Source organism: Thunnus maccoyii, chromosome 23 (assembly GCF_910596095.1).
Source record: "Thunnus maccoyii chromosome 23, fThuMac1.1, whole genome shotgun sequence".
In the NCBI taxonomy this organism is placed as follows: domain Eukaryota; kingdom Metazoa; phylum Chordata; class Actinopteri; order Scombriformes; family Scombridae; genus Thunnus; species Thunnus maccoyii.
This window is the reverse complement of record NC_056555.1, coordinates 25181261-25204714: the sequence shown is the minus strand read 5'-3', so window position 1 is coordinate 25204714 and position 23454 is coordinate 25181261. Positions and strand designations below refer to the sequence as shown.

At 39.2% G+C, this 23454-nt stretch overlaps 1 protein-coding gene and 1 long non-coding RNA gene across 4 annotated transcripts in view; both read left to right on the top strand.

Moving 5' to 3' along the window:
* LOC121890635 lies at positions 1 to 678 on the top strand. Its single transcript, XR_006093850.1, has 3 exons — positions 1 to 133; positions 228 to 395; positions 651 to 678. It is a non-coding gene; the product is annotated as an uncharacterized LOC121890635 (long non-coding RNA).
* A 9394-nt stretch (positions 679 to 10072) lies between these two features.
* The window catches only part of LOC121890615 (NACHT, LRR and PYD domains-containing protein 12-like), a 28300-nt gene continuing 14918 nt past the window's right edge, over positions 10073 to 23454 (top strand). For all 3 annotated transcript variants that reach the window (XM_042403061.1, XM_042403060.1, XM_042403062.1), the window contains exons 1-7: positions 10073 to 10261; positions 11109 to 11213; positions 11400 to 11471; positions 15118 to 15188; positions 15612 to 15903; positions 17400 to 19251; positions 22382 to 22567. In XM_042403061.1, the coding sequence (XP_042258995.1) occupies positions 15624 to 15903; positions 17400 to 19251; positions 22382 to 22567 (2318 nt within the window). In that variant the 5' untranslated portion in view covers positions 10073 to 10261; positions 11109 to 11213; positions 11400 to 11471; positions 15118 to 15188; positions 15612 to 15623. The remainder of the gene's footprint in view (positions 10262 to 11108; positions 11214 to 11399; positions 11472 to 15117; positions 15189 to 15611; positions 15904 to 17399; positions 19252 to 22381; positions 22568 to 23454) is intronic.

Below are 23454 nucleotides of genomic sequence, written 5' to 3'. Positions count from 1 at the left end.
AAACTATTTAGGTTCAGTAAATCCCAGCTGTCAGTCAGCCTGGTGAAGGCAGGTTAGTCTGTGGACAGAGACGCTCAACGCCTGTCGGAGGCGTTTAAGGAGGAGCGAAAGCGCACCGCTGTAAAGGAAAGAGGTTTGCAGTAATGTTGAACTACACATTTAAAACCTGAACACATCTGATTGGATTATAAATGGATTTTAATCTACATCATTTATTCTTTATTCAGATTGTGGAGCTGCAGGTTGTCAGAGATCAGCTGTGCTTCTCTGGCCTCAGCTCTGAAGTCCAACCCCTCCCATCTGAGATATCTGTATCTGTCTGACAACGACGTGTGTGACGTGAAGCAGCTGTGTGATTTTCTGGAGAGTCCACACTGTAGACTGGAGGTTCTGAGGTCAGACACCATTTTTTACTTCTGTGCTGAGATTAATATGATGTGACAGTTGTGGTGACACTAAACTGCAGACATAAAGCTGATATTATGCTGATCCACACTGAGGATCTATTTTCTTCTTCAGTGGTTTAGTCCATTGACTGTCAGAACAATGTTGAGCTGCACATTTAAAACCTTCATATAACAAGAAAAATCTACACTGGATAATTCACTCTGAACCTCTGAAACTCTGTTTTTATCTTTTCTATTTGACAGTTTTTAACCTGCATCCTGTTGGGTTCAGCTGTTTGGAGTTTCCATCTTCTAAACTTTAGGACAAAAAAATAGATTTTCAGATTAATTGCGATTCTTATTTGAATGATCAATAATTGATTCTTGAAATCCAGAGATGGATCTTTGCATTTGTGTCTTTACTCAGTAAACATGTACATGTGCTCTGTGTTGTGTGTGTGCAGTGGTTACTTGTTGTAAATGGTTCAGTTAGAGCAGCATGATGTGTAAAATGTCCACTTTGTTTAAATCCAGTTATTACAACGTGCACAAAAATCTTATTTGAAGTGTAAAAGTAACGTAGATGCTAGCTGCTATATTAGCTGCCTTGAGTCACCACAGTCCCGTAAACCGTGACGTGAATAGTTTCAGTCTGTGGACCCGCCGCAGTTTACGGGACTGTGGTGACTCAGGATGGTCAGCTGACTCTGGCTGTCTCGTAGGGGATCTAGAGATCACATCCACAACTTTCTAAACTTCTACATTCTAAACCTTCTTCAGCTCTGAACAGATTATGAAACATTGAATGATTTCAAACATGAACTTTGTTTTCTAAAGTGACGTCATTTATTCTTTATTCAGTTTGAGGTCCTGCAGTTTGTCAGAGACCAGCTGTGATTCTCTGGCCTCAGCTCTGAAGTCCAACCCCTCATCCCATCTGAGAGAGCTGGATGTAGCAGGAAATTACCTGTTCTCGGACATGAAGCAGCTGTCTGATCTTCAGAAGAGTCCAGACTGTAGACTGGAGTATCTGTTGTGAGTAGAGAGTTGGAGTCAGTCCGTGCTGGTTTCAGCAGTATTGTATTAAACACAGTTAGTATCAAAGCAAAGATCCAGTATTTCCTGGTGAACCTTCAACCTTCTCAGTGGCTGCTTTCCTCAGTGAAGCTGTGAGAGGAGAATGGTGACAGGCTTCAGGATTGGACAGAAAGACAGAGAGAGAGAGAACAGTCAGCCAATCAGATCAGCCAGAAGCTTGTTGTGATCATGTGTTTGAGTTGATGTGAAGACGACTGTTGTTGTTGTGTTGATGTCTGCAGGAAATAAAGCTGGATTACAGCTGACAGCCTTACAAGATGTATAGAGACAGTGGTCCTCATCATCAAACTGTCCTACCATCAAATCTGATCTGAAAGTGTTTGTTCTCTCATTTCAACACTAAAGAATTGATCAGTTCATCTTTGTCAGAGCTCTAAGATCAGTCTGACTGCAGCCTGCAAATCACTGGCTCTGATTTCACACAAGCATCATTACGTTTAGTAACCATGTGGTCTTTATACAGACCAGAACCTCTGCTGAAGTCCAGGAATCACAGCAGCTGTTTAGCTGAGAGCTCTGACTGATTGTCATGTGATGATTTAACAGCAGGAAAGATCTTCAAATCCCACAGAGACTCTGTAGCTTTCAACTTTTCTAACAGTTGACATGTATCAACAGTAAATCCATCAGTAAACTGATGAGTGAATGTCTCTGTTTCTGCAGTAATGATGTGTTCATGACTCTCAGCACTTTATTTCCTCTGTGTACTTGAGTGAAATCTGCAGAGTAAACAGACTTGATAGCAAAAGTCTGTGCAGGTGTGTGAGCTTGGAGCTCAGTGTGTTCACTCCAACACGTTAACATGAGAGCTGAAAGGAAGCAGGCTACGCTGCACAGCTGTTCCACTTCTGGTCTGAACAGGACTGAAGTCCCTGCTGCTCTTTAAACTGGATGTGCTGCATCACTGACTGACAGCTGATGAAGTGAGTCTCACTAAACACTGATTTATGACCTCTGTTGTTTCTTCTTCTCTCATCAGCTACTGGGGATCTCTGTCAGAGTGTGAGTGAACATCCAGGAGTGAGTGTTGAGAGAGGATCAGCTGGATCCTGATGATCCATCTGGACCGGAGTCTGGATCTGGATTTTGTCATCTTCACTTAAGTCTCTTAACTGACTACAAACTGAACAGTTATCTCTGGATTTTGTTGAATCAGCACTTTACAGATGTGTTATACATGAGCTGTTTGATGCAGAAAAGATTAATAAACAGGTGTTATAAGTCAGACTCTGACCCTGGGCCCATATTTATCAAGCGTCTCAGAATCACACTGAGAGTTAACGAGGACTAAAACTAATTAATGAAGCAGAAGAGAATTTACTGTGACTGTCAGCAGGAGAAGGATTACTCCTGGGAGAGAGTGAGACGTGGCTGTTTTACCACAGTCAGAGCAGCAGAGTTGCTCTGTGTGTAAATATTAAAGGTATCCAGCTTTTTTATGCAAAAATGTATGTCAAAATGAATAGTTTATATCTCATAAAGATATTTAACAAGTCATTTGCATCAGGCTGTAAGTAAACACTGATCAGCCAATCAGGAGTCTTTAACAATAACTATATAATTTAAACCTGTAGGTGAGATCATGTGATCCAGCCCTATCCAATCACATCCTTTACATCTTTTCTACATTAGTGCAGCATCTTGCATGTTTTGTACAACACTGCACACAGTGATAATGATGCAAACGGACTCTGTATATATATTTGAAAATAATGTTAAAATGTATCAACTCTTCAGGTGTGTCTCTTTTTCTTATTGTTTTTTGATCTAGTTAACTTTTTATAGAAGGGTGTAAAGACTTAATACCTGTACAGGAATTTAAGGTTTCTTCTCTCTTTCTTGTCACTTATTAAAATATATTTTTGAATGTAGGTGATGTAGATTTTGATATATGGGATGATGAATCTGATAGAATGTTTATATATAAGATGAATGTTTGATATTTTTGACGTATGGCTTTTGTATTACTTTTCTGTGTACTTTATTGAATTCTTGGATGTTTAACCATAGAGTTTGTCATGATGTATAAATATGGGTGTGTTTTCTATTTTTTAAACAATCTGGCCTGACGAAGATCCAAGTGGGATCAAAACGTTGCCATTATTAAACTTTGTGTGCAGACGTTACCTTTTTTCATTATCCACTGATCTACTGATTATTTTTGTTTCATATGCTAAATTTGAATCTTATGTGTGTTTTACTGGTTTATTTTCTTCCTGTATGTTTGTTAGTTTTGTGTAAAACATTGTGTAACGTTGGTTTTGAGAAGTTTTATAGACTTGTGAAGGGAGGGTGGTGGGATGATGATGGTGGGAAACAAAGACCAAATTCTAATAAACATCTGTGGAAATAAATGAACTTGCAGTGTTTTTATTCTGTGTCAAGCTTCAGCTTCATGTATAACATCTATTTTTATTGTAGTTATTGTTTCTGTCTTTGTGTATAAATGAAGCATATTTGATAGAATCTGTGTTCTTTGTTTTGTTTCTGTGGATCTGTTAGATGTTTTTGTCGAACCACTGGACCACCAGGACGCCATCTGAGTTTATGGTTACACTTTATTTTAAAGCTCCATTATTCTTATAATTTCTTATTAATCTCCTCAAAGTTTCCAGGAAAGAATTGTCTGTGTAATTTGGTCTATTTATAGATTTCCATTTCCACCTGAGTTCATATTTATTCATCAGTCTTTTATTATTGGAAACTTTATTCTCATATATGTTGAATTGTGTGTTTTTCTGTAGATGAAACATGTTTGCATGTTTGTCTGACCTGCTGTGAACTGACTAAAAGACTTTAGCTTATGCTAGCTTAGCAACTGGAATTCATTCATTGGAAGTGAACCAACTGAACACTGTCTTTATTTGACCTATAAATTAGTGATAAAGTACTTGGTTCTTTCCAGGAAATTTACTAACATTAGATTGTCAGTGTTTTCTTTATTCTTTAACTTTATTGCTGAAATCAAGTGAAATATACAAACAAGGAAACAGCGCCACCATCTGACGATACAAGAAAACAGCAATCCATACAGACTGAACATGCACAACAAGGAGGAATAAATACATGAAAACAGACATTTTAAAACATGTGAGGAGAGTAAATCTAGTTAGAGATGTCTCTATTCATCATTTTGTCTATCAAATGTCAAAAAATAGAGAAGAAATTAAGATTAAAAGGGAAATTGGTTTGCAGTGTTTGTCCAAAACAAACACAATAAAAGAAACACACACACTAAGAAGAAAAAAGCAATCCAAGACATCGTCCACACATGGCACACATCCTTCATAAACACACTAAACTACTACACAGCAGCGTCCAGCAGTGCTCCTGGAGTACAAAGATTCAATGTGAGAGAAGACACAATGCAGCCCAGAAATATACACAATACCATACTTTCCACTGTGCAGCACTGACTACAGTACTGCTGTGAGTACCAGGAGTTTTTATGTGCTGCTGTGTGTTATAGAGAGCGATGGCTGATGGGATAAAGGAATTCCTCGCTCTGTTACTGTTGCAGCTGGAGGCCTGAAGACGTGGGCCTGATGGGAGGAGCTGAAGCTCACTGAACAGGGTGTTGTGGGTGAAGCAGCAGGTTTTCAGTCTTTGACAGGTTCCGGGTTTGGTAGATGTCCTTCTGTGCAGCATCAGCGTTACCATGGCAACAGAGGATGCAGAATGTCATAATACTCTGAATAAAACACATATAAAAAGATCTCAACATAAAACAGTCAGAATCAAAGAAGCCGTTTTTGTCTTTTTTTCAAAATAAAGTCAGTGTGATAGTTTGACTTCAGTTTGTTATCAGTGTAGATCTCGAGGTGTTTGTTCTCCTCCACTGCCTCAATCAGCTGAACGCTTCACAATGTTGGTTTTGCTGCTGAGCAATTTTCTCTAAAATCAAATGATCCTCACATTTTCCCAAAGCCCGAAGTGATGTCATCAAATGTCTTCATTTGTCTGACCAACAGTCCAAAACCCAAAGTTAACAAGTTTACTATCATAGAAGTAAAAAAAACTGAAAAAAATCACATCTGGCAAACTAGAACCAGTATTTTGCTGTTTTTTCATTAAATAATTAAAAATAATCATCAGAATACCTTTTCTGTGGAGTCCACACTTTTCTCCAGTTTCCATCTTTCACATAATAATTCCAGTATGATATTGTACAGGGAACAGCAACAATGTTGTTCTGAAACAAAGCTCTTATGTTGTAGTTATTTCTCCTGGTAGCAGAAAAACAAATCTGACCAACCAGAGAGTCGCAGGATCAGGAGGAGATGCTGACAAAGGTGATGTAACTCCACTCATTGATAACATAAAGATTCCAGATGGGAGCGCATCAGAAACAACAGAGAATTCCCCAGAAGTTACAGGAACGCTGCTTTAGATTCTCTGTGGAAGAAGTTTGACTTTCTGTGTTTGTTTCTGATTTCCTGTGGAAGAGCGAGCAGACAGCCAATAGAAAAGCTTTGATGAACTGGATGGAGGCTGTTGGAACATCAATTGGTGAGAACTCAGAAGACAATTGGACATTTATCCAGATGAAAACACCACCTGCTGTGTTTGTTTGTCTTGTTGCTGTAATATTTTCTGCTCTTTCTGTTCTACTGCAGGACAAGTTTGTTCCTTTATCACAGCTGAAGAGTTGAAAACATGTTTCTTTGTTAAATCTGTTTGGAGAATCCTGCTGTCTCAGGTTTGTTATTAAGGAACTCATTGTAGATTCCCAGTAAAACCTCAGTAGTTAATTGTTATTTTGTACCTGAGGAGACACAAAAACAGTAACTACTGTTGTGGAAATTAGAAATGAATGAGTAGTTATTAGTTTTGTGTCACTCAGCAGCTGATTCAGAGTTCATCAGGAACCATTGATTGAGGAAGTGATCAGTAATCAGATATCTATGAACTAATCATGACATGTTTCATTAACAGAGTATCTCAAAGTCTGTTCTCATTAACTTATCTTTTATACCCTCACAGAGAACTTTATTAGGAACACCTGTGCACCTGCTGATTCATGCAATTATCCAATCAGAAGATCATGTGGCAGCAGCATAATGCATCAAATCCTGCAGATACAGGTCAGGAGCTTCAGTTAATGTTCACATCAAACATCAGAATGGGGAAAAAATGTGTTCTCAGTGATTTTGAGCGTGTCATGATTGTTGGTGCCAAACAGGCTGGTCTGAGTATTTGTGAAACTGCTGATCTCTTGGGATTTTCACACACAACAGTCTTTAGAGTTTACTCAGGAAAAACATCCAGTGAGCTGCAGTTCTGCTGACGGAGATGCCTCGTTGATGAGAGAGGTCTGAGGGGAATAGCCAGACTGTTTGGAGCTGACAGAAAGGCTTCGCTAACTCAGATAACCTCTTTACAACTGAAAAGCAGAAACGCATCTCAGAATGCACAACACGTGGAACCTTGAGGCGGACGCTACAACAGCAGAAGACCACAGCGGGTTCCACTCCTGCCAGTCAACAACAGAAATCTGAGGCTGCAGTGGGCTCAGGCTCACCAAAACTGGACAGCTGATGACTGGAAAAACGTAGCCTGGTCTGATGAATCTCAGGCAGAATTTGGCATCAACAGCATGAATCCATGGACCCAACCTGCCTTGTGTCAACAGTCCCGCTGCTGGTGCTGCTGTAATGCTGTGGGGAATGTTTTCTTGGCTCACTTTGGACCCTTAATACCAATCAAAGCAATAATCACCTTTGAAGTTCTTCTACATGTTACAGGCTGTGCTAACTGTGTGTTATGGGTGTATAAATAGGTAGAGGTCTGTCTGCAATGAGGTGATGAGTAAAGTTTTATCTCAGTAGTCAGCGCAGTCGTCTCTGATCTGGGAGACTCCAGTTGGAGACCCGGTGTGGGGACCTCCTTCATAAGATAATTTATTCATGAACACTTATTGTAACACTTTAATTTTCTAAAATTAAAAGTGTAATAAAAACAAAAACAGTGTTTTATTCGAATAGAAATACAAATAATCTTGCTGCCTCAACAATATAGATACAAATACAAATACAGCACATCCCTGTTTAGTACAATGAGGAAGTCTGTGTGTCTGCGTTTGTATCTAACAGCAGAAAACTTTTCACAAGGCTCTTAAATTAAATTCAATACTTTAAACTGTGATTCTACACACACACTCACACACACTCACACACACACACACACACACACACACACACACACTCACACACACACTCACACACACACACACACACACACACGCACACACACACACACACACACACACACTCACACACACACACACACACACACACACACACACACACACACACACACACTCACACACACACACACACACACACACACACACTCACACACACTCACACACACACACACACACACACACACACTCACACACACACTCACACACACAGACACACTCACACAAATATACATATACATACAGTACATCTGTGGTTTGAATCCAGCAGTAGACCTTTGTTGCATTTTACCCCCCATTTCTCTCTCTCTCCCTTCGTCCCTTTGCTTCCTGTCATCTCTCCACTGTTACTATAATTTGATACGGGGAATCATTCACTGTCATGTTTTATCAGTAATGAGGAAACAGCAGCCTGCACACACAGGACTGATTATCAGAGTTTAGTCTCAGGTCGTCCTACTGTAACAGAGACTGATGAAGTAGAAGAATCAGAGGTGAATAATGATGGTGGGGTTCTAACTGAAGCACGTCGTCCCACTGAGATCAATAATGTATTTTATTTAGACATAAACAACATGAGAGAGCTGCTGCACTGATGGACCTAAGATAAGACGTTGAGTAAGTTCACATCTGACATGATCGTTTATTTCATGTCTGAGAAACTATTTTCAAAATGTTTATCATGTTTTCTACAAAGGAATCACTTCAGCATCTTTCATTTCATCAGGAAATGTCCCTGTTTTAAAGGAAAGATTGTAAATATAAGTCAGAGGTTTAACCACACTCTCAATAACTTCTTCTATTAAAGCCATATCAATTTCATTGTAATCTGTGGACCTTTTACTTTTAAATTTATTAACTATATCCATTATTTCAAATTCATTTACAGCACTGAGAAACATAGTGTATATATATTATTGTCCACCAGTTCCTTCACACCTTCCGTATTAGTTGGTTCAATAATATCTTTTGCTAAGTTTGGTCCCATATTTCGTATTATTTATACTTCTATGACTGTTCTTGGCAAAGTAATTAGGATACTGGCTTCCCTGTTATTTTTAATCAGACTGTTTATTACCTGCCAATTACCTTTGGAAACCACTGGTTTCATCTTTAACAATGTGTTGTATTTTAAAAGCTTGTTATATTATCTTCATCTGAAAAGTAACTAAAACTGTCAAATAAATGTAGTGGAGTAGAAAGTACAATATTTCCCTCTGAAATGTAGAAAGTAGCATCACATGGAAATACTCAAGTAAAGTACAAGTACCTCTAAACTGTACTTAAGTACAGTACTTGAGTAAATGTACTTAGTTACTTTCTACCACTGCCTCTGTATGAGGCAGCTGTGCTTTAACTGCACTGACTGGTTGTCAAACTATCCTGAGACTCCACAGTGCAGAATCATTCTCTCTGTTACTGTGTGATAGAAGCGAAGCAGGATTTTCTGACTCACACCGAGCACTCTCATCCTGTTCAAAAAGTGTAGTCTCCGTTGGACACGTGAGCACACCTGTCCTGCATTGACTGTCCAGGTTAGGGTGTTATCTATGTCAGTGGTTCCCAACCTGGGGGTTGGGACCCCTAAAAGGTGTCGCCGGATTAATCAAAGAGGTTGCGAAATGATAGGACAGGATAGGATTCAGAAAAATAAAGATATTTTGGACACACAAAACATCCCCAAGCTTTCTTCTAATTTTTGCTTTATTTCTTGTGGATTACTTTGTTTTACCTCCTCAAGCCTCTAAAAGTTAATCAAATGAAACAAAATAAATCTTCTTTCTAGAGCTGCAAGGTTAGTTGATTCATGGATTAGTCAATGGACAAAAGATTATTTAACCATTTTGATAATTGAATAATTGTTTTAGCCATTTTTTTTAAACAAAAGTGAAAAAATAAGCTGTTTTCAGCCTCTGAGATGTGATGATTTATTGCTTTATTTGTCGAACATGATAATAAACTGAATATGTTTGTACTGTCAGTCAGATGAAACCAGACATTTGAAGATGTAACCTTAGACTGTGGGGAAGTTTAACAGATATTTCTCACTATTTTCTGACATTTTGTGGACAAAAGGATTAACTGATGAATCAAGACAATGATCGGTAACTTAACTGGCAGACACTGCAACATGTGATGAGGAGTCCCAGGTAGACTTTGCTTTATTTTAAGGGGTCACACTGGTCTATGTGAACCTCCAGATACTCATAGCAGCTGACTTGTTGAATGGCATGTTTATGGATGACCACTGGTGAGTCGTCACCGATTATGTATTTTATTTTTTGCGTGTTTTGACGTGTAATGTGTGTAAAGAACAGATGGTGGCAGCAGTGAGACATGATGTCTGCAGGGAATTACACAGCAGAAGGGTGGCGGAAGGAGGAAGTGACAGAAGAAGAAGAGGGAGATTGTGCTAAATTTGAATAAAACATTTACAGTGCTTCTATGCTCTGGTTATAGTATGTCTACTGTTTACTGTTACGCTGGTTTAATTAGACTTTAAGACGCAGCTTGAGACTGTAGAGATGAAGTGAACAGTGGCGCGCAGCGTGTCATCCTCCACAGAAACTTCATGGTAAGTTATGATTCCCCACATTAGTTCGTGTTAATCTATGAAAGCGTTTACTTACTGCAGTCACTGAATTGAGGTTTGTCAGACATTAGGCAGCGGTAAACTACTACATTACTAGTTAGTTAACTACTGTGGGAATGTACTGTAATAGTTAGCTTGCTGGCTAACGTTAGCTCGTTCTCACATACAGCTGCTAGCTAACTTCAGTCTTTTTTGTTTACCTATACTTACGAGCTCACCATCTTAAAGACGAAAGAAGTGAAGTAATGTGTCAGTCATTGCTAAATAAATTAAAAAATGCTGCGTCCCAGACACACCGGAAATAAGGAAATATCTGATCTCCTACTTCGAAAAAGTTTGGTGGAAGTGAGTCCCGGTTTGAATTCAGCACGCCACTAATGTTAATCCATGCAGTGCTTAGTAATTTGCATTTTTGTGTTAACTATAATATTTGGCAGAGATAGAAAGTCTGAAAAGAAAGCGACAGGCGGATATTCAGTGGTTTTTGGCCAAAAAACGCCCAGTCAGTCAAAATGAATCAGAGCAGTATCACAGCAAGATAATGACAACAGGTAAAACTAACTGCAGTCTATATAACATCACACTGAAGTTCACAAATGGACATATTGATGTGAGATTATTTAAGCAAATACCTGAGTTCTTGTCCCTTATGGTGATGAGGTTTAATGAGCAGTGTATTCTCTTGTCTACCAGAGCTCTCACTGAATGTTTCAAGCATTGAGTCTTTTCCTTGAAATTTTTACCAGTAGTTGTTATTTTATAGTTGTCAGACGACATGGTTTTAGCTGAATACAAGCATGGATTTTTGTGACGTGTATTTGTGTTTTAGCTGCAAACTTAGATGACACAGATTGGGATGAAGACAGCCAGAGTGATGCTGGAACAGAACCATCACAGTCACCATGCAGTTATTCTCCTCCTGTAGGACCTGCTGGTGAGTTACTGTCTTCATACTGTGATTGTACTGAGCAGAATATGAATTAGATGAGGCTACTTCTGGATCAGCATTTAGGTCGTTACTGCTTGTGTATGTCATGATGACAGTCGGCTTATAGAAAAGGAGATGCATTCACATTTGAGTAAGAGTTACGCAAGTCTTATTTCATTTTCTTCTTTCCAGACATTTCCCAGTGCAGAGCAGAGAGTCCTGTGCAGCCATCAAAGAATTATTCTGCTCCCCTTGGACCTGATGGTATGCATGTTTTCATCCTGTAAATGTTGTTAATGGAACTTAAGTAAACTATATATTGATTAACAATTATTTACTGTCTGGATACATCATGACAGTGGGGTTATGAAAGTTGAGGAGCATTCACAATCAAGTAGAGGTCAAACTTTTATTTCATTTGCTTCTCTCCAGACAAACAAAATATAAAATAGACAAAATATATTCAATGATGTGTGTCTTTGCTAACAAGGAATGACTGGTGAAATGTATTGTGAATGTATAATGAATAAGGAATTGTGCATGGATGTTGGACATATTCTTGGCCCCTCCAAGTAAAATATGGCCCCTGATTTAGAAAAAACGTAGATCCATCCCTGTAAAACACAGTCTCAAGTAGAAAAGGCAAGGAAGCTGCTATATGTAGAAAAAGTTAAAATCACAAAAACAGTGAAAGTTGGAGAACAGAAACCCAGTGGGTGCAAGGGGGTGATATCAGGGGTTCCCCTTAGTGTCAGTATGAAGGAGCTAGTTGAGCATATGAAAGTGTAACAATACAGTTAAAGATGCTAAAGGAATGAACGAGGAGCTGAGAAAAAGGAGACGGAAACAGTGAGAGCTGAATTTGATGCCGAAGATATTCCCTAAAGAACTTTTCTTTGGATTTATCAGATGATGTGAGGGAGTTTGTGTCGAAATCAATGAGGTGTTTCAAGTGTCAGGAGTTTGGGCACATGGCTAAGGTATGCAAGGGTAAGAGAAGATGTGCTAGGTGCGGTAGGGATCATGATTATGGGATGTGCGGAGTCGGCACAAAGCCAAGATGTTGCAACTGTGAACACAGTGTTGCATACAGGGGATGTGAAGTGATGAAGCGAGAGGCTGCAGTACAGCTGATAATAGTAAAAGTCTCTTATGCAGAGGCAGTGAAGATGGCTGGACAGGGGAAGCAGGCAGACAAGCAGGGCTGTAGGAAAGAACAAACACTCATAAGTATGGTACAAGAGGTTGAGAAGAGGATGTCGGCAGAGAAAAGGAGACTAGTGACGTTCGTAGCAGGAGTGATAAACGCAACTGCAGCAGTAAAGTCGAAAACAGAAAGAATCCAGATTATAGTCAAGGCAGCCATTCATCACCTAGATTTGAGAGGAAGTCAGGGATGAGTTAAGTAATCAAGCAAGTCAAGAAGCATAATGTATAAGGTTATATTAATTGCACTGTTAATCCTCCAGTGGAATGCAAGATGTTTGATTGCTAATGGGCAGGATTTCAAACAGTTTATCTACAGCCAGAAGGAAAAACCAGACTTGGTGTGTGTCCAGGAATCATGGTTAAAACCACAGCTAGATTTCATAATAGAAGGGTATGTGGCAAATAGGCGGGACAGGAGAGATGGGGCAGGAGGGGGTTGTGTCACCTTTGTGAAGGAGATCATCTCATATAGAACAATTGTTAGTGGAACTGAGCTGGAATGTGTGATTAGTGAGGTGTGGGTAGAAGGGAAGAACTTGGTGGTTAATAATTTTTACAATCCTTGTAGAAAATTAGAACTCAGTAAACTTGAGGAAATAGAAAAGGTAAATAGAGGAAACACAGTGTGGTGTGGAGACTTTAATGCACACAGTACGACATGGGGGAGTGACAAAACTGATTACAATGGCCAGATAGCTGAAGAATTGATGGATGAGAAACGACATGCTTGCATTTATGATAGCAGAAATACAAGGATAGATGTGAACAGTGGCAAGGAATCAGTGCTTGATCTGACATTAGTAAGTAATACATTAGTGTCATAGTGTGACTGGCATGTGCATCAGATGGGAAATGATCATTATCCAATATACTGTAAAAGAAATATTGCAACAGTAAAGGCCAAAGAGAGCTCAGGTGGGAAATGGATTTTTGGGAAAGCAAATCAGGGAAGTTCCATGAGGTAAAGTGATAAACATTGATAGCAGATTAGAGACAATATGGATACAGAAATGATTAATTTTAAAGCATGAGTGTACAATAAACACTGTATTCATTTATATTTACTCCAAAATCCAGCATACAGGTGTTTCTCTAATTTACACAGTGAGTGCAGGTGGTGAAGATGTGGCAGTGAGTGTGTGTGGCAGCCACCGTGGTATCTACAGTGTCTCTGTGCTTAACAACACACATAAACTACACGGAAACTAAACTCATACCTGCTGATATATGCACAGTATAATAAGAATCTATTAACACTCTGTCCTCCAAATATATTTTCGTTACTTTTGTTTAAGTGAAGTTATTTGATGTCATCTTGGATTTCTACAAGTGATGATGAAAATGTCATCAGTCAGTTAACGTGGCTGAGGTGATAATGAATCAGTAGGCTATATTCACACTTAGCTAATATTGGAGAAAGGCAAGCCAGACTTTGCAGAATCCTGTCACCTGCCACATCCTGACATCATTCATTTCAGCAGCTGCTGCGCTGCTTACAACTGACTCTCTCCTTTAATTATGGCTCACAACAAGCCTAAGTACAGATAACACTGCTGGTTTGAATGTTTATGATAATGTGGATCTATAATTAATGTTGGATATTAAGTGAAATGAAGTGTGTGAGAGGATTATTATACAATCTGGCTTCAATTCACCACCTCACCATCTGTGTCGTCGATTTCCTGTCTCCAAAATGTTCGTACGCATGGGTCAGAGTTTACGTACAGGTGCGCACATTCTCCCGTCAAGTTTGTTTTTATAGATCAAGACTTTTGCGTGGGAAGTGGCGTACGACCCCCTTTCAGGCCCTGTTATAAATGAGACCCCAGGTTAATAAAGAGACAGTGGCAGCAGTGTTTTTTTGATATTGAAAAAGCATATGATATGTTTTGGAGAGAAGGGCTGTTAATTACGCTTCAGGCTTCAATTGAGGCAAACATCTCTAATTGGATAATGGATTTTCTAAGTGATAGGACTATCCAGGTTAAGATAGGGTCAGAATATTCGGAAAATCATATCATATTTTAGAAAATGGTACACCTCAGTGGAGTGTTAGAAGTCCAACAATATTTTCATTGATGATAAATGATATATTTGAAAATATATCGGCAGACACGGAAAGGTCTCTGTTTGCAGATGATGGGCTATGTGGAAGAGGGGTATGAATCTTGAGCATCTAGGACAAAAACTGCAAGAAGAGATAATGTGGAAAAATGGGTTTTAAATCATCCAACTACGAGAGTGTTGGAGGTTTGCCGGGAGAGAGGAAAAGGACATAAAACAAGTTTTGTGTGGGAAGGCAGAGAGGTAGCAAACCAAATGAAAGTCCGGGAAATTGAATTTTGTCTGACAGTGCTGTGGCCGGTGAGACCAAGCTGGGTGTTGAAAAATGCGTGTAGACATGGAATTACTGAACATTAAGAATAAGAACAAAACAGCAGACCTAGTGCAGGAGTTTTACACATATAGAGACAGAAGATACAGTGATTACGTACAGCTGTTTACAGATGGGTCAAAGGATCCAGTATCAGATAAAACAGGAGCAGCTGTGGTGATTCCTGGGTACCAGGTTGGGATCAGTAAGAGAGCTTCACATTGTTTGAGTGTTTATGCAGTTGAGTTAATTGTAATGCTTTTAGTTTAAGCACCAGGAATGATAACAGTGAAGTGTAGTATCTCATCATTATTATTTTCCCTTCAGGTTTTCACAGGACAAACAGCTCCTCTCAGCGTCCAACGTTATCAGCTGACCATTCATGAACTCCTGTAGAGGTATGTGAGGTAAAAATAGAAAAGTTAATCCTTAAATGTGCTGTAATACCAGCAGAGGGCAGCACTTCATAAAAACATGATACTGCCCACCAACAGTGCAACAATAAAAATGAGAAATACTCATCTGATATGAAATACAGACATCAAAAGCTTCACACTTGGAACGTGGCTTCAGTTTGTTGTTTGCTTCCTCACAGAGGATGTAAATGTATTCAGCTAGAATTCAGGTGATAATGTGGATGTAATGAGTTTTGCAGTGATGAAAGACTGAAACTATGAAAATAACCAAAGTTGTGACGTGTTTGTTCAAACAGTAGATGATTTACATTTAACATGCACATGTACAGAAGTCATACTGGTAAAGTGTCATGAGATGAGAACTGAATACATGTCCTTCCTGTTTAAAATGTCTCTTATTTCCAGCAGGGGGGCATAATGGCGAAACTTAAAGAGGAGCTCTTGAATACTCTGGAAGACTTAAAAGAAGATGAGTTTAAGAAGTTCAAGTGGTTCCTGAAGGAGGATGACATCCTGGAGGGCTTTAAACACATCCCAGTGGCTCAGCTGGAGAAAGCAGGAAGGGAGGAAACAGTGGATCTAATGGTACAGAAACATCAGGATCATGGAGCTCTGCAGCTGACCAAGAAGGTTTTAGAAAAGATCAGCAGGAAGGATCTGGTGCAGCGTTTACAAAACTCCCCCTCAGGACCAAAAGGTAAGTTAGGAGAAGGAATCTGAAAAGCAGTGTCACATACATTTCATACATTATTACTTGAGTTATGAGTTATTATACAACACGTTTGTTAGCGCCTTTGGTTTGTTTTGTTTTGTGGGGGAACTGCAGAGCTTTGAGTTGTCTTTCTTTCATGTTTGTGAAACTGGATTGAACTGAACTGATTAAGAGTTGTGGGAAAACAAAACGGACCCTTTACTGAGTGGACTGAACTCTGAGACTGTGAGACGAGTTCCACATGCACTGCAGAGTGAATGTTTACTGATGAGGCTTCTTTCATTTGAGCGCCGCTACGTGTGCTGTCATGCTGATTCAAGCTCGTTCTGAATGTCTAGTTGATCAATCAGATGATCGATCGATCAGAACTACCTGTTGATTTATTTAGGCCTCTCTCTCTCTCTCTCTCTCTCTCTCTCGCTCTCTCTCTCTCTCTCTCTCACTCATTCACTCTCTCTCTCTCTCTCTCTCTCTCTCTCTCACTCACTCACACACTCTCTCTCTCTCTCATTCACACACTCTCTCTCTCTCTCTCTCTCTCTCACTCACTCACTCTCTCTCTCACTCATTCACACTCTCTCTCACTCATTCACACTCTCTCTCTCTCTCTCTCTCTCTCTCTCTCTCTCTCTCATTCACACTCTCTCTCTCTCACTCATTCACACTCTCTCTCTCTCTCTCATTCACACTCTCTCTCTCTCTCTCTCTCTCTCTCTCTCTCTCTCTCTCTCTCTCTCTCTCTCTCTCTCTCTCTCTCTCTCTCTCTCTCTCTCTCTCTCTCTCTCTATGTGTGTGTACAGACCTGCTAGAAGCCACTTTGTTGTTAAAAGTGTTTTTTGGATCCGTGTCGTCTTTAACAAACACATCAGTATTAAGAGCAAGTACTGTAGTTTTCCTGCTATGCAGCCTATTTATTGAAGTAGTTGGTGCCCCACCAATGTTTTACATAGAACACGCCACTGTAAATACATAACATGTAATAAAACACAATGCTGTAGATGGGAAAGTGGAGCAGCTGAATGAAAGGAGAGATCATTACACAGTGATTTATTCTTGTATTTAAAGTCCAACTAAAACTTCAACTAACACAAAGTGTCCTCTAGAAGTCTAAATAAGTTGGTTTCCACCATTTAACATTTCACTGTTTGTTGAATTCAGACTCATTCATGTTGTGAGGAAAAGTTCTGACTCAGACACACAAAGCAAAACAGACGAAAAAGTCAGGACTAACAAACGTCTTCTATCACTAATACTGATAAAATAAGAAAGTCATGCTTTGAGAATAAGGTCAGTGTAGAGGAGAAATCTGATCACTGATTGGCTGCTTGTACACACAGATTTACAGTAACCAGGTTTCTACTGTGCATGTTAACATGTTCCCAGATTACCCACATAACCTGGTTTCTCTGAGTAACCTGGTTATGTAAGTGCATGTAAACACACTGATAGATGTTCAAATCTATATTTTTCTTCTCTTTCAGCAGAAACTGGTCTGCAGGATGTTTCAGAATATAAGAACAGTCTGAGGATGAGATTTCAACATGTGACTGAAGGAATTGATGAAGATGAAAGAACCCTCCTCAACACGATCTACACTGAGCTCTACATCACAGAGGGACGGAGTGATGACGTTAATACCCAACATGAGGTGAGGCAGCTTGAGACAGCTTCCAAGATGAAGACCCGCCATGACACTCCAATCAAGTGTCACGACATCTTTAAAGTGTTACCTAACCAACCAAAACACATAATCAGAGTTGTTCTGACGAACGGCGTCGCTGGCATTGGAAAAACCTTCTCAGTGCAGAAGTTCACTCTGGACTGGGCAGAGGACTCAAAAAACCAAGATGTCAGTCTGGTGATTCCACTTTCATTCAGGGAGCTGAACTTGATCAAAGATGAGCAGTACAGTCTCCTCATGTTGATCCATGAATTCCATCCAACATTAAAGGAGGTCACAGCAGAAAATCTCAAGTCTAAAGACTGTAAAGTTGTGTTCATCTTTGACGGCCTGGATGAAAGCAGACTTTCACTGGATTTCAACAACAGGAAGGTCGTATCTGATGTCAAACAGCAGTCATCAGTCAACGTGCTGTTTACAAACCTCATCGTGGGGAAGCTGCTTCCCTCGGCTCTCATCTGGATAACTTCCCGACCTGCAGCAGCCAATCAGATCCCTCTGACATGTGTTAACAGGGTAACAGAAGTACGAGGCTTCACTGACGACCAGAAGGAGGAGTACTTCAGGAAGAGATTCAGTAATGAAGATGAAGAGCTGTCCAGCAAAATCATCTCACACATCAAGACATCCAGGAGCCTCCACATCATGTGTTACATCCCAGTCTTCTGCTGGATCATTGCTACAGTTCTGGAGCAGATGTTGACTACAGACCAGAGAGGAGAGCTGCCCAAGACCCTGACTGACATGTACTCACACTTCCTGCTGCTTCAGACAAAGAGGAAGAGGCACAAGTATGATGAAGGACATGAGACGAGTCCACAGGTTCCAACAAAGAGGAAGAAGTATGATGAAGGACATGAGACGAGTCTGCAGGAGCTGACGGAGGCTGACAAGAAACTTCTTCTGAAGCTGGGGAGGCTGGCGTTTGAACAACTGCAGAAAGGAAACATCATATTCTACCAAAAAGATCTGGAGCAGTGTGGTCTTGATGTCACAGAGGCCTTGGTGTTATCAGGATTTTGTACAAAGATCTTCAGAAGAGAGAATGTGATCTTCAAGAAAACAGTCTACTGCTTTGTTCATCTGAGCATTCAGGAGTTTCTGGCTGCAGTCTACATGTACCACTGTTACACCAACAGCAACACAGAGGTACTGGAGGACTTCCTGGGAAAAGACTACAGTAACCCATCCCTGGATGACTTCCTGATGGAAGCCATGAAGAAATCTCTCCAAAGTAAAAATGGCCACCTGGATCTGTTTGTTCGCTTCCTTCATGGCCTCTCTCTGGAGTCCAACCAGAGTTTCTTAGGAGGCCTGCTGGGTCAGACAGAGAACAGTCAAGAAATCATCCAGAGAGTCATCAACAACCTGAAGAAGATGAACACTGAGTATACCTCTCCTGACAGAAGCATCAACATCTTCCACTGTCTGATGGAGATGAACGACCTCTCAGTACATCAGGAGATCCAAGAGTTCCTGAAGTCAGAGAACAGATCAGAGAAGGAGCTCTCTGAGATCCACTGCTCAGCTCTGGCCTACATGCTGCAGATGTCAGAGGAGGTTCTGGATGAGTTGGACCTGCAGAAGTACAACACATCACCTAGGGGACGACAGAGACTGATCCCAGCTGTGAGGAACTGTAGAAAGGCTCTGTAAGTCCAGATGTGATTAACATTATAAATCAGTGCAGATTAGTAGTTTAGTTCTTCAAATATAAATAATATAAAATTCTTATTATTGTTAAAATAGTGCTCTACTTGTTCATAGCTGAAATAATATGTCAGTTATATTTAATCTCAGATGTTCTTGAGCTGTTTCAAATTCAGTCAGTTCAAAGTCATTCAGTTAATCTATTTATTTCTAGTAATTATTGGATTTTACAGTCTTTTCTTCTATTTATCTTCCTTTGGGTGACGGAGGCGTCATTCAAACCTGGTAAAACAAATGAAGGACTTTAGAGGTTGTGGTTGAGGTTTTATTACAGAACATATATCAGTATTTTACAGTTATCAGTGAATGTAGTGAAGTTATTATTACATGAGAAGCTTCTGCAAATAATATATAATCAGACAGACACTGTTTTTACTGCTATGATTAAGAGTTTAAAATAAGATCTGTATCATTTTCCAAAGGTGATTTCTGAAGTCAGAGAGATTTGCTTTCATCATCATTTTTTTTCTTAATGGTTTCTGAGTCATTTCATAGTGAGCACGAGGGATCAGCAAATCACCAAACTGATTCAGTAATTAAGTGATATTACACGTGATGCTTACCGCATCACTGTCGTGTCAACAATGACGGTAAATCACACCCTCGAGGGTAATATTGCGATTATACAACATTTACCAACAAAATAAAAGATGTAAACAAAATGTTTTTATATTGTGAGGCAGTTCGCTCTAAAAATAAAAAAACTTTTTTCTTGTGTTATATCCGTTTCTATGGAAATACATAGGGATATGACTAATACCTGGAAAACAATCACTTACGTCATTAGACTGCTATGTAATGAAACCTAGTTTACTACTCCAGCAAGTAGACTGACCCTTAGTAACGACCAAGCAACAGAGACGATTTCTAGTCCCTGTTGAGTCAGCCAGCCAACTTGAGCTAATGCTTTCTAGTGTCACCGACTCACCGGCACAGCTGATGGAGGATGCCGGAGTGGAAGCTGAGATAAACTCAACTGAAGGGAAAATGATTCAGTTTTACTGTTTATGGGGGAGCCGGTTAACGATAACGAGTGGAGAAGGGTTCGGGTTTTTCAGTGTGTGTGTGTAACTCGTCCCACAGTCTCAGAGTTCAATCCACTCGGTAAAGGGTCCGTTTTGTTTTCCCCACAACCCCTAATCAGTTCAGTTCAATCCAGTTTCACAAACATAAAAGGAGGAAAACTCAAAACTCCGCTCCGGGTTTTCACCGCAGATCCCCACAAAACAAAATAACCCAAAGACACTAGCAAAGCAACACAGTACATAAACGGTCTACAGTTCTAATGAACGGCGGAGTGATATTTTTATTAATTCAACTTCAATATCACATACAGATAACATAAATGGAGTAATATAACAGAAATATAGAACAAACAAATATACAACGCCAGGGATTACAGATAAATATGAAATGAAAACGGTGCAGTAGAAAATAAAGATATAAAAAATAAATGTACACATTACAATTATATTAGTTTATTAAATTTGGAGCACAAATTTATAATCTTCAGAGCTTTTCTATTGCATGAGGTAGACAATGTTTTAATGTAGGATTCTGTTTCTTCTTTAAATGAACAAAAAGAGGGTTTAACTTTTAACACCTTACATTAATGTATATAAAACTTGGCCAGCAATATGATAAGAGTGATGAGGCATTATTCATTTGAGCAAGTTGATGAAATTTACGTCACGCAGACCCTCACGGACGCAGAAACTATAATTTCAGCTTCAGTGTGCTGTCATGCTGATTTGAGCACGTTCTAAATGTCTAGTTGACCAATCAGATTGCTTGGTCAGAACTACCTGTTGTATAATGTCAGTTATACAACAATATCTAAAGTTTGCTAACATTAACCAACATTAGCCTCCGTAAACTACTGGTCATACGAGACAAAACCCCTGAGTGTGTTGAACCGAGCAATGGTGCCTTTTATTTCTCATGAATTCAACTTTTTCTTTTAAAGAGGGAAGTCATGTTACACAGTCTTGTTTTTAAGTCTTTCTCATATTCTGTTGCTCACAGAAAGAAACTGTCAGGTGTTTTCTCTCTTGTTGGTGTAGAGAAGAGTAGTAGCAGGAAATGCACAGAGGTCTGATGAATATATAAGAGCAGAATGATAGAATTCAGACTGTTTAAAGAGATCTTATACACATTAAAGGTCAATGTTATATTTTAATGCTGATACCCTGATAACATCTTTCTGATGACATCATGATGAAAATAATTCAACCTTATTGGTTTGTTAATTGTGTTTTTGTGCTGAATCAGTTTTCAGATTCTCAGAAAAGAATGTTGACGACTAAACATCATGCAGTCGTCTGTCCTGCACATCTAAATATTGAATTACATTAATATTTGATATGTACAGGTCTAATATTGTAAAGCCATTTGTTTCATTTGTGTTTGTCAACAATAAATTTTGCCGCTGATGGATGTGAACCTGACAGCAGCAGGTAGCAAAGAGAGATGATCTTTCTCAACTGTAACTGTTCACTGAGTTGAACTGAGTAAAAATATCCTGCAGTCAAATTAAAAATTAAAAATAGTGGACAGTAAAAATGTTTTTCTTATCAAGATGCCTCATGCTGACTTTGTGGAGACAGACATGGGATCAGATCACACAGACAGACTGTGAACATTATGGAAGCCTTAATGTAACTCCATTTTCTCTCCCGTCATCTGCAAGATTAAAGCAAAACAAAGATTAAAAGTCTGCAGGTATGAGAGAGAGTGATGAGAATTATTGTTTCATCCAAGCACAGTGAGATACGATTAGCTGAACTAGGAGTGCTCTCGTAGCCTACTGGTTAAGATACATGTCATATAACCACAATATCAGTGGTTTGATTCAGGTTTCCTGTTATCTCTCAACTGTCGCTTTACATTAAAGGAATAAAATGCCTCAGAAAATTTTTTTTTTTAAAAAAAAGATGAGCTGAATCACTGATGTGAAGAGCAAATGTTAATCAAAATAGGGAATGTCAAACTGTTTCATCATCAAATGCAGGAAGTAAATATAAAGTGTCGTCTTTCATGATAACATATGTTGTAATATATGTGTCATTACAGACTTTCTGGCTGTGAACTCTCAGAGACTCACTGTGAAGTTGTGGCCTCAGCTCTGAAGTCCAACCCCTCCCATCTGAGAGAGCTTGATCTGAGTGCAAACCTCCTGGAGGATGGTCCGACTGGTTCAAAATTGAAGCCTCTATCTGCTGGACTGGGGAGTCCAAACTGTAGACTGGAGACTCTGAGGTCAGTTCACTGGCTGTAGCTTTGGCAGTTTTTTCTATATATTCAATTCAAATCCTTCACTGAAGTTCACATGTTTGGTTAATACATTTTTGGTATTTCCCTGAGCACAAATCTGTAGAATTTAAATTTAAAATCCACAGTCTTATTCTGTGTAAAAATGATTTCCAAAGTTTAAACTAATATGAGTCTTCAGCAGTCTGAGTTACACATATCAAGTAAGTATTTTTGTGTTTCTTCAGTGTTTCCTTGCTGAGCTGCAGTGGAGGGATCATAACTCAAAGAGGGAATTTTGAACTAAATAGTCTGTAACTTTGAGTCAGACAAATCAAGTGGGAGTCTACCAAACTGTCAAAGCCTCATATCAGCTTCAGCTGAACTTATGAACTCATTTCCTACAGTGTAGCTGTGTTAGGAAGAGACCACTTCACAGTCAGTATGGACAGGAGGAATCATTACTGCCACCAGTAACATGTTTTAATTACACAAACCTACTAAACCACCAAATACAGGAAGAAGGAGGTCATGTAATAAATAATGGTTTAGTTCAACATGTCTGATTTCATATTGATCCTCTAATTTCAGACTTGGCTGAGTTCAGCAGCATTTTATGAATGAACTCATGGAAGTCAACTCAATAAATATTATTATTATTATTATTATCACAATAAAGGGAGTTAATCTATGGAACAATCATAATGAAGAAATGAAAACATGTAGAACATTAAGTAAGTTTAAACAAATCTTTAAAAATAACATATTGAACAGATATAGAATGGATGAACAAAGAGGTGGTCTGGAATAATATGATTTGGTACAGAGTGTCTTTTTGACTTGTGTTGTTTTTGTTTGTTGTAATTGGTTCTATGCAAGTTATCTTTATTCTCTTG